We start from the raw sequence: 12,259 nt of genomic DNA on the forward strand, positions 1-12,259 counted from the left end.
AGCATTAGACACATGTAAAAAGTCCAAAAATTTCCAGCAATGATGGACTAGCAGTCATGTCAATAGATTCGGCAAAGTGTGGTCATTTTCCTAAAACAATACTGAGCAGAAATTTGACAGAAACATTCAAGTTCAGGAGAATTCCAGGACAGAATAGATGGAGAAATACTGTTTGTTTTGGCAGAATGGTTAAGAAACATGGAGCTCCAATGACATCACGAGTTTGACACCATTCAGGACAAAGCAGTCTACATCAACAATCATTTACTCCCTCCACCATTGGCAATCAGTAGCAGCAGTGTGTGCTGCCTTCTGGATGCACTGCAGAAATTCACCAAGGCTCCTTAGATAGCATTTTCTCAACCCATGATAACTACCACCTAGAAGTACAAGGGATAGCAGATATATGGGAACACCTCCACCTATAAATTCCGCTCCAAACCATTCACCATCCAGGTGTGCGAATATATCATCATTCCTTCAGTATCACTGGATCAAATCCTGCATATCCCTCCCTGAGGACATTGTCGGCCTACCTACAGTAAAGAGACTGCAGTGGTTCAAGAAGGCAGTTCACTACTACTTTCTCAAAGGCAACTAAGGATGAGCAATAATTGTTGGCCAGCCAGTGTTGCCCACATCACAGGAGTGATTTTAAAAAAAGTTAAAGATAATTGGCACAAGGATTGATGGTAACAGGAGGAAAATGTTTCTCTGTACTGAGTGGTTAGGATCTGTAATGCATTGCCTGAGTTTGTGGTGGATGCACGTGCACGTTCAGTCTGAGCTTTCAAGAGGGGCTTGGATAATTGTCCAAAGAAGGAAAATTTCCAGGGCCATAGAGAAAGGGGAGTGGGATGAGCTATTTTGCAGAGAGCCAATATTGACATGGTGGGCAAAATCGCCACCTACTATGCTGCAAACATTCTAAGAAATAAAGTGGAAGGAGGTTTATGAGCTAGATAAAAACATGAACATTACCTATTTGGCCAAACAACCTGGCTCTGTGTTATAAAGTCTGTCGAAGTGTGTGGCTTAATGGTGACTGTCAAAAAAAAATGGTATCAGTTCAAATTGTTGGGATGATTATGACAAAACGGTTCATGACTATTTCAACATTGTGACTGGATAGTGATTAATTAATGCAAATTTACTGATACATATTAATGATCAGCCACATGACTCACTGGCTTATAATGACATCACATGGCAACAATCAGACCTGTCCTTGAAGTCAGTCGGTGTCCCCGGTTCAGGGACATTGCAACCACTTCAAGTCCCTTTGCATTCTACACTACACTACAGTTGCTGTGCCTTTAGGTGTCTAGGCTGGCCACTACCTCCCTGAATCTCCTCATCTTTCTACCTCACACTCTTCCTACAAGATGCTGAAATGACCCTGTTGTCCATTTTGGTTCAGTGTCATTGGTTACTCTGCTGTGCAGTCACTTGGGACTTTTTATCTGGTTAATGATGCTGGTTAGGTTGAGTTTGTGGTTTCTGTGTGTCATGACTTCAAACATCTCCTGATAACCCCCTTTCTTTCTGTTCAACATGGCTGTTAGCGTTTTAGCATGGAAGGAATCTCCAGTGTCATCCAGAGTGGCATTCGACAGACATTTGGAAATTCTGGCAATGAGAAACAGGTAGCTACACTTTGTGTTGTTCCTGCATCCTGTTGTTTATAATGGGTTGCCAGCACTCTAAAATTCAGGTAATTATTAAGGATTCTTTTTCTGGACACTGCTACATGGAACTGTGAAGATATGTCATAGACGCATTGAATAAAATGATATGCTGTTGTATTCATTTGTTTTATCTCTGAGGAAAATTGTCTATTTAAAAAGCTACCAGAGATGGGATAAGTACTGATGCAGGGAAAGGTAGTTAGAGTCAAGAGGTCATGTCGTAAAGCCTTCAGGAATACAGCAAGCCAGAGGTGGCAATATTGAGTTGGATTGATTCAGAGACAGTAGGAACTGCAAATGCTGGAGAATCTGAGATAACAAGGGGTAGAGCTGGATGAACACAGCAGGCCAAGCAGCATCTTAGGAGCAGGAAAGCTGATGTTTCAGGCCTAGACTCTTCTGAAGGCCCGAATCGTCAGCTTTCCCGCTCCTATGATGCTGCTTGGCCTGCTGTGTTCATCCAGCTCTACACCTTGTTATCTCTTGAATTGGGTTGAATTGGCTTTATTGTCACATGTATTCAAATGAGTACAGTGAAAAGTTTACAGCGCTCCACTTGTGAGGTACAAGGTACCTAGGTACAGCTTCTTCAGTAATGAGCCAGCACTGGACGATAAAGGAAGCTCATTGAATTTACTACATCCTAAAATAACAGCAGAGAGCAGCTCGCTGACATCCTCAAACACGAGCTTACAGCCTGCAATATTGGCTGTCCCTGGTTGACGAATTGCCATTACTGAAACACTGAGCAGAAGAACCTGTCCGTTCTTACACTCAAAAACTGATTTATCACAACCCTGTGCAAAGCAACTCTTTATGCTGGAGAATTTACAGGACGCGACATAATTGCACCTGTAATCACACAGCCTACATTGTTGTTGATTATTCAATAGAATCTGAATGTGTCACTCCATCACCATTAGGTGTTAAAGCCACAAGGTTCTTAATCCAAAGTGCTATTGTCAATTGCTCAACTCAATCTGTACTGAAAGTTGGAACATTGAATTATGTTTTGAAGAAATCTGAAGTAAAAATATGTTTGAACTGCACACATTTCAGGAACCGGGACCATTATTTCAATTATTCATTCAAGGAGTTTGGTACTGCTGGTGAAGCCAGCTTTGTTGCCCATTCCTATTTGCCTCTCACCACTTCAGAGGCCGTTTAAGAGTTGACTGTATTATTGTCTGTCTGTGTTCACATGAAGGAAGGACGTTAATGAGTCAGATTATTTTTAACAACAATCGATAATGTTTTCATTCACAATCACTGAGATTTGTTTTCAACTCCAGTGATTTATTGAATTGCAATTCCACAGCTGTCATGGTGGAATTTGAAGCCTTATCCATAGGACCTGGACCTCTAGAATGCACATCCAGTGACATTACCAATATTCTACCATCTTCCTACTAAACTGACCAGAAACCCATGCCCACTTCTTCTCCAAACAAATTGTTGTACTATAGCATTTCAGCATTAGAAGCAGTTGGATGAAATGTAGTAAATATTCATTACTGTACTAACGAAGTGTCTTCTTATGATTAGTACTTAACCACAGTAATACCGTATGAGAAGAAGAACACACCTCTAACGGTTGATGACCTTCAAATTCTCACCACAAGTGAGTTGTTTAAGAAAATCCCTAGTTGCACAGTTTCATTTCATTATGTGTATTTTTTTGTTGCGAACGGTATGGAACTTTTATTAGCAAAGGTTGAAATTAGCCCTCCACAGTTTTGATGAAAGGTCAATGAGTGAAAGAATTATTCTTGTTTATCTCTGCAAATGTCTGACTGGCCTAATTTATTGGACAATTCTTATTTTTATGGTGATTCATGTGTTTTTGGAGTTACATGTTAAACAAAGGTTAGATTAAACTTGTGCTGTTAATTCAGTCAAACGTGAAGCCAATACATCACCAGTTTTCCATTCGCACTAAACATAACCACCCTTTGGGTTTCAGAGAATGTAATTACAACTGGTGTAATGCTCAATGGTAACTTGCTTTAGACTGGCCAGCAATTTCATTTTGACACCCAAATCAGCATCACATCACCCAAAGATTAACTTGGACCCCAGTCCCCAGAGCGAGAAATCATTGACAATTAACCTGGTGTCCAATTATTAGATTATATTCACTGGTAATGGAAATTCATTGCGTAAGTTAATTGTCACATTGCCAGAGAGTTGGAATAATCCATTCAAAGTATCTCCCATCTCTTGGTTGACCATTAATCAGGACCAGCACAGTGGCTCAGTGGTTAGCACTGCTGCCTCACAGCATAAGGAACCCAGGCCTGATTCCACCCTTAGGTGTGGAGTTTGCAACATTCTCCCTTGTCTTCTTGGGTTTCTGCTTGGGTGCTCTAGTTTCCATCTACAGTCCAAAGATGTGCAGGTAAGTGGATTGGCCATGCTAAATTGCTCATAATGTCCAGGGATGTGCAAGTTACGTGGATTAGCCATGGGAAATGCAGGGTTACAGGGTAAGGGTAGGAGCGATGGACCTGAGTACTTTGCACTTCAGAGGGCCAGTGGGCTGAATGGCCTGCTTCCATACTGTAGGGATTAATAAGGAGTTATGAACCTAAACCACTGTCTCTGTGTCTTATATTTCAGCTCCACTCTTGTTCATTGCAAATTGTATTCTCTCATGGGATGTGTGTGCCTTTGGGACAGGTATAGCCAATCTGTACTTTGCACTGGGTGGCTTATTTAACTGGTATTTGCTGTGGGGCTGGAGTCAGATGTAGACCAGAGCAGGTAAAGAGGGCAAATTTCCAACCCTGGAGGAAAGGGCATTCGTGAAGTCAATGGCTTTTTATAACAATCAATAACTATTTCATGCTTACCACTACTGGGATGAATTTTTAATTCCAGATTTTCTCATTAATTGAAGTGAAATTCCATTACCTATCTTGGTGGAATATTAACCCATATTCCCAAGATTTTAGTTTAGACATCTAGATTACTAATTCAGTGACAGCACCACTATGTGCCTCTGTCAGTTTGCACAAAGGTTAACAGTTAAGATGTCCTGCCATCAGGGTAATGCAGTTTCAGCAGTCTGATGCACACAGAACTAGTGTCACTCGCATGTTTTTTGGTGTCACTTTCTTCTCTCTGCTGTGAATCTAACACTATTCTTGTTTACACCTCTCACTGCTGTACTTCCACTGCTGCCAATTATAAATAATTTAAGCTGTACTTTCCTTTTTCAGTGACTTATTTCTCAGCCCGTCATGGGTTCTAAGATCAGCAGTAGGCTATTCAGCCCTATGAAGCTGCTCCACCATTCAGTATGATCCTGGCTGATACTCTGTCTCAATGTCATATTCCCACTTTCACTCCAGACCCCTTGATGCCTTTCAAATCTAAAAACAATCACTTAGATTGTTGGTGGTCACTCTGCTGCTAGTGGCCCCTCAAACTAGCTAGTGAGAGAATTTATGAAGTCTAATGGATGCACTGGTCCACTCTCTCCCCTCTGTCCCTAAATGTAGGTGATATTATAATCTCCTTTTCGATAATCCCTGTGAAATTGGGAAGGTTGGAGTTCATTGATTTGAGGTTATTACCTTGCCCTGGTTTCTAAGTTTTGAGCATCAGTGGTTCAAAGCTAAGATTCATCATGTTACTGTTTCTTCTTGGTCTGTGATGTGCATAGTAACTTCTACTATCTCTTACTGAGCAATTAGTGAGACTGACCTTGCTTAAGGCACTTGTGAACTCTGGAACACGAATTAGTCCAGAAACAGGCAGCATGTGTACATTGAACAAAATATTAGGTCATGAAATACAACTCATGCACATCTCTTTCACAGAAATAATGATGGAGTGCCAAATGTTGTTCCATCCAGATGTCAGTTTTTGGCTTACTTTGCACAATTTGCTATTCCCCACTGTACATTCCATATGTATTGATGTTCGGAGTGCAAAGCACACAAAAGACTAATTCTCTCCATTTACACTCAAAAGCTTCCTTATTCAATTGTTTGTTCTATCTGGACATACTGGGGATAGATTGCATTTGTGCTCAGCAATATCATGAAGCTATCCAATGAAACTTCTTATGATTTTGTTCAAAGTTTTGACCACACAACAGCATTGTCCCTGTGCAGTGACCAGACTAATCCTCCCCACAATGTTGGCTTGAAGCTGATTTTGTTTGGGTCAATAGACTGTAATGTCTCTAAGTGAGACCAAGAATTGAAGTTTTGTTTTTAAAACGAAAATGTTCTTCTGGATTCCGTAATTCTAACTGGAGGTATTTACATCTTCACTCCAGCTGCAATTTTCCAGTTCATTGGTTTAAGCCACTAAATGCCTGAAGGCTTTGTCTAATGGCATTGACTCAGCCACATGGAGACTGTGGTGTTTGCTGCTTGAGAGCAACGCACTAAAGGTACTGAATGCTGCCAATCAAGTGCCCTTTTTAATTGACTATTTTATTAATCAGGGTACAAAGAACTAGCAATTATCCTTCATCACTTTTGTTTTCCATTATGATTTCCGTTCCTTGTTGGCATCATTACAAGTTGCACATTGCTGTAAGAGGCTGTTGATGAGGCCGACTCCATGGGGAGGATTTGATTCTAGCATAGTTTGTTTTGACGTCGACATTGCAAAGCTGGTGAGGGGCTATGGAGGTCAGTCAGGGAGGTCATGAGAACACTTACAATGTTTGCCAGATTCTCACTATCGATGCTCATTTCAAAGGAACAAGTTTTTGAAATGAACCACAGCGCCAGGTTCTCGGTTGATTTAAGCGGCAAAATCTAGGTCTGAGTACAAAAAACGAAAGGCTTGTGTTTATTCCTTGGTCCTGGTGAAAATGACAAAAAAATTAACAAATAATGTCACCAGGAAAGAGAGTCTTGATCTGTGGGGAGAGACCTGGAGGAGTTGGAATCAAGAGGAGAAAGTGATCAAAATATTCATCAGGGTTTGGCGGCTTCTGTAGAGAAAAACAAGGTTCATATTTCCATAAATATAACTTCTGAAGAAGGGTCCTGACCGGAAATGTCAACTTCCCTGTTCGTCTGATGCTGCCTGGCTTGCTGTGTTCCTCCAGCTCCACGCTGTGTTATCTAAACATTTCCACAAACATTGCCCACACATGCTGGATACTTTCAGCCACTGCAATGTTTTGTTTCTGCTGGGTTTGTTCTCTTTAGCTTAGAGAAGGTTAATAAGAAATTTGATTGAAGTGTCCTAAGTCATAAATCTTATTGCTGATCTAAGGAGAACCTATTTTCAGTGGCTGAAGATACTAATTTAATGTGATTGGCAAACTGTGACATGATAAATAGCAAGATGTTGTGATCTAACGGTGTAATGGAACCAGATATGGATTGACTTACAAAAGAAAATTTTGTTAAGATTTGAAGGGCAGAATTGACAGAGCTGTAGGGAAGAGCAAGGTTATGGAATTAATTGGATAGCTGCACCAAAGAGCCATCACAGACATGTTGAGGCAAATGGTCTGCCTCTGTATCCGATCACCCTGTGATATAACTCTATTTGTGGATTTGGAACATCCTAAAGTGCTTGACATCCTGTTAAGTAATTTTGAAATATAGTTACTGTTGTAATATAGGACGTATGGCAACCAATTTATGCACAGCAACCTCCCACAAACTGCTATGACACAATGTCCATACCATTGTTCTAAGGGATAGTGGTGAAGGAACAAATATTGGGCCACAACAACACTGGGAAAAATCCAACTGCCTTCTGCTAAAATGATTCCAAGGGCTCCTTTTGACCTACTTGAGAGTGAAGACCTGGCTCAGTGTAATACCTCACTTGCATCACTGCAGCTGAAGCCCAACATTCTCGATTTTGACACCAACCGCACACGTTGCCTTCTCTGCTAACGTCAAGGTGATGCCATTTCACCACCACTTCACCACTGCCAGTGCCGGACCCGACCAACATCGAAGACACTGGTCCTCGCGTGCCATCTGGTTGCCTCTGGGCCTACATCGCTGACATCGCCTCCACCAAAATAGCAGCTGCCAATGGCAGTACCGGGTCCCTTACCCACTCCTCTGCCACCTCACCAGAATCTTTCTCCACAAGTCCATGCTGGGCCTAGTCACTGCCATCGGTGCAATATAATGGGAATATTTGTGGCCGCTTCCTCCAGTGAGTTATTTAGAACATAAGAACATAAGAACTAGGAGCAGGAGTAGGCCGTTCGGCCCTTCGAGCCCACTCCACCATTCAATTACATCATGGTTGATCTTTTCGTTCACTCAGATCCACTTAACCATGCTCTCACCGTATCCCTTAATGCCTTTATTCTTCAAAAGAAAATCTACCTTAGTACAGTTCTGCTGCTGTTGATGGCCCACAGCACCTCATGGATGGCCAGTTTTGAGTTACTAATGCTGTTCAAAGTCTGTCCCATTTCGCACAGTGATAGTGCCACACAGTACATTGAGGTTATTGTCAGTGTGAAAGCAGGATTTTGTCTCCACAATAACTGTGTGGTGGTCACTCTTACTGATACAGTCAGATGCATCTGCAGCTGGCAGATTGGTGAGGTTGAGAGCAAGCATGTTTTTCCCCCTTGTTGGTTCCATTGCCACCTGCTGCAGGCCCAGTCTAGCAGCTATGACCTTTAAGACCCGACCAGCCTGATCAGTAGCACTGCTGCTGAGCCACTGTTGGTGGTGGATTGTAAAACGGCCCTCACACAAGAGCGTATTTTGTGCCCTTGCCATCCTAGTGTTTCCTCCAAGTGTAGTTCAACATAGAGGAGTACCGATTCATCAGCTGAGGGAGGATGATACGTGGTCATCAGCAGGAGGTTTCCTTCCTCGTGTTTAGCCTGAAACCATGATACTTCTTGTGGTTTAGAGTTGAGGCCTCCCTATCACTGTGCGAAATGGGACATCTCCCTCCCAACTGTATACGACTGTGCTGTCGCCATGTGTGCCTGTGGGACAGGACATATCCAGGGATGGTGATGGTGGTGTCTGGGACATTGTCTGTAAGGTATGAATCTGTGAGTATGACTATGTCAGGCTGTTGTTTGACTAATCTGTGAGACACCTCTCCCAGTTTTGACACTAACCCCCAGAAGTTAGTGAGGAGGACTTTGCAGGGTTGACAGGGCTGTTTCTGCCATGGTCTTTCTCGGTGCCTAGGTTGATGCCAGGTGGTCAGTGCAGTTTCACCTTTTTGTTGAGACTTTGTAGTGATTGGTAGAACTGAGTGTCCTGCTCAGCCATTTCAGAGGGCAGGTGAGAGTCAACCACATTGCTGTGAGCCTGGAGTCACACATAGGCCTAACCAGGTAAGGATGACAGATTTCCTTGTCTGGAGGGCCTTAGCGAGCCAAATGGTTTTTCATGACAACTGTCAATGGCTTCACAGTCATCAGTAGCATCTTAATTCCAAATATTTTCTTTCAATTCAAAACCCACCATCTGTTGTGGCAGGATTCAAACCAGGTCTCCAGAACATTAACTGAGTTTCTGGATCAATAGTGTTAGTGATAATACCACTAGGATATCACTTCCCCTGATATCTTATGTTCTTTAATGCCTCTAGTTCTGTATGCAGTAGAAACTAGGAGAGTGGTCAAAGAGAGGGCACGTGACTCAGAAAAATGCAGAGATGAGAATATGTGAAAGTGTGAACATGCATGTGTACAAGGCTCTAACATTCATCAAAGTGGGCCTGGTGCCAGAGTATGTGGAAGTGGGTATCCCTCACCGCTGAAAGCCAGCCTCATTGCCCCATACCCACCACCATCCCACTCCCGCACTCCTAGAATGAAAAAATAGCACAGCACGCACGTCACCTTTTTAAACAGAAGTTCCACCAAAGTATGAAGTTTGCCAATTTCTGATACTCATCTCCCTCACAATAATCCAATCCCCAGATCTTCCATTAAATCCCTACATTCTGTGTTAACTTAATTGTTTTCCGCCAGAGCAATAGTGGTAGAGCAATTGTATTTGAGGACCGTTATTGCCCTGATTAACAGCCAGGAACCCGTGTTGGCAAAAACACTATCATGTCTCACTGCTTGGTGCCGTGCAAGCTATGATTGCTTAGGTAGAGAGCTGACAGATTGGCAGTTCTTAAGCCGGCACCTTCAAGGGTACAGGGAAAATGTGGTTGACATGCACCAGCAAGTTCACTGTTTGAAGTCACTAATCTAATGATCTTTTTCCCCTCAGTCCTTCTGGCCATGAAGGAGGACAGTGAGAAGGTACCAGTTTTACTGACAGACTACATTTTAAAAGGTAATACTATTTCTCTTTCTTCAAATATCAACATCTATAAGCTGTATGATGAATGTCCTTCCTTTGCACTGTCTTGCTGCTTCTCCACACTCTATATGATTCTGAATCAGACAAGCAAATAGTCTCCTCTACCAATGTAATTCCAAGCCTGGCCACTACAACCCACACAATTGAAATCAGGAGGATATTCACCTGTGGATCTTGGTTTGGTGGGAGGGAAGACTCATGAAAGAACAAACATAAGCAATGAAGTAACTCCACAGAGGCACTCTATACTGATAGTTGGAATTGAACCTGGGTCCCTAGTGCTGTGAGGTAGCTGTGCTAACCACTAAGCCACCATGCTACCTTAGCTGACCTTGTTACAGTCGCTACAAGCATCATCAAACATCTAGTCAGTTTATTGTGCAATATGCAAAGTTATTGAAAATTTACTATAAGATATGTGGTTAAAACTGCAACAGCTGATTTAGCTGCAGGAATCTTTCTTCTTGTGCTATTACCTTATAGCACCTATTGATCAGGATTAGTTTTGTACAGTCGGGAGAGATGAGAATCCCTCTTGATCCCGTGGATGGTAATTGAGAATTTATTTTTTTTCCTGTTTGTCGACCAGTTGCTCAGAGCATGACCTGGAAAATGGTGCATATCAAAAAAAGTGCAGTGCGGCTGAGAATGAGAAAAATTAATCTTTAACATTTTTACCAAGTATAGCTGCTTGAGCAGTGCTACTCTCAAATGTTTTCTTTATGGCCACATATGTAGCTATAATTTTGGTGAAAATTGCAACCAGAATGCCCTTATGTCATAAAATGCTTGCCTGATGGTAATCTGGTTTCTGCTGAACGCAAATCAGGGATTTCCCCACAGGAAACAAAGGAAAAAAAATACTACTTCTGTTTATTTTTCTGTAATGTGGCCCTCTCACTTGTTAGCTAAGGAAAAATAACCTTCCTCTTAGTTACACTGTCTTAGAGCCAGAGTACATAACAAGGGCAGATTTGTACTTATGTAGCATCTCTCACATGTAGGTTGTTGTTGTAACTGGAGTCAAAGATTACAGGGTGGGGCAAAGTGAAGTTAGGGTCTCGCAGTAGGAATCCCTCCAAAAAACTCGACATCCCAGACTTTGCCAAGTAAAAAAAACTGAGATTCAGCTCTCTGGTTCTGAGTCCTCAGACACTGCCAGACCAGATGAGTTTCTCCAGCATTTTCTGTAAATGGCTGTTTCCTGTTTCCATTTTTTATCATCAAGACCTTCTGCCAAAACACATTATTACCAATTAAAGTTCAGTCACAACGAAGAGAAACCTATTAGATTATATGTGGATAATAAGGCCTCCAAGTAAAAAGGAGTAAATGACCAGATATTCTGGGGTATTTTTAAGTTATGTTAGTTGAAGGTTAAATGTTTGTCAGGACATCTCTTCTGCTTGTTTTCACTTGTCGTGATAGAGAGTGAGCGGTTAGGGTTTCCTATTATTTTCTCATTGGCAAAGCTGTTGATGCATCACTCCACATGTTCCACACTGAAAACAGATTGGCTACAAGTTCAGATCTCTGACAAGGAGCTTTAACACATGACCTCTAACTCAGAGGGAACTGTGCAACCACTAAACCAAAACAATTAAGGGCTGAAACCCAGCTTGGCCAAGATCCCACTAGACAATCATGTGTGACTGGAGGCCACAGTGAAGCTGAATGTGAGTAGGCCATAGAAATGAATGAATGAAAATAATCATATCCCAGAGGACCACGGGCCTCTCATTACAGCTGACCTAACCATCCCCCAAGCTAAGCAACCCATCAGGCTGAGCAACTGTGTGGTTAGCACTGCTACCTCATAGCATCAGGGATCTGAGTTCAGTTCTAGCCTCAGGAGACTGTGTGGAGTTTGCACATTCTCCCTGTTCCTGTATGGGTTTCTTCTGGGTGCTCTAGTTCCTCCCAGGTTAGGTTATGGGCCATACTAAGGTGCCCCGTAGTGTCCAGGGATGTGCAACCTAGGTTTGCTTGTTTTGGGAAATGCAGTTATAGGGTAGGAGGGTGAGTCTGAATGGGATGCTCTTCAGAGGGTCAGTTTTGTCTTGATGAGCTGAATGACCTGCTTCTACACAGTGATTCTAATAAATACAGTGACAAGAGTTGATATGTGTGCTTAATGAACGTCTGGGATCTAGTATCCCCTTAGAAAGTTCTGGAAAGGTGCAGTTTGACAGGATGTTCTCAGTTCATGTTAGTTTCTGGTTAACTCCATGTGATACCTACTCCTCATTTTTCCATTATATTTTGACATGTGTCTTTCCT

General features: G+C 42.2%; 1 protein-coding gene across 1 annotated transcript in view; it reads left to right on the plus strand.

Moving 5' to 3' along the window:
- The window catches only part of fez1 (fasciculation and elongation protein zeta 1 (zygin I)), a 95,298-nt gene that overhangs the window by 78,051 nt on the left and 4,988 nt on the right, over nucleotides 1-12,259 (plus strand). Inside the window, exons 6-8 of the mRNA XM_048562250.2 lie at nucleotides 1,566-1,646; nucleotides 3,234-3,309; nucleotides 9,887-9,952. Of these exons, the coding sequence (XP_048418207.1) occupies nucleotides 1,566-1,646; nucleotides 3,234-3,309; nucleotides 9,887-9,952 (223 nt within the window). The remainder of the gene's footprint in view (nucleotides 1-1,565; nucleotides 1,647-3,233; nucleotides 3,310-9,886; nucleotides 9,953-12,259) is intronic.

Source organism: Stegostoma tigrinum, chromosome 32 (genome assembly GCF_030684315.1).
Source record: "Stegostoma tigrinum isolate sSteTig4 chromosome 32, sSteTig4.hap1, whole genome shotgun sequence".
Taxonomy (NCBI): Eukaryota; Metazoa; Chordata; class Chondrichthyes; order Orectolobiformes; family Stegostomatidae; genus Stegostoma; species Stegostoma tigrinum.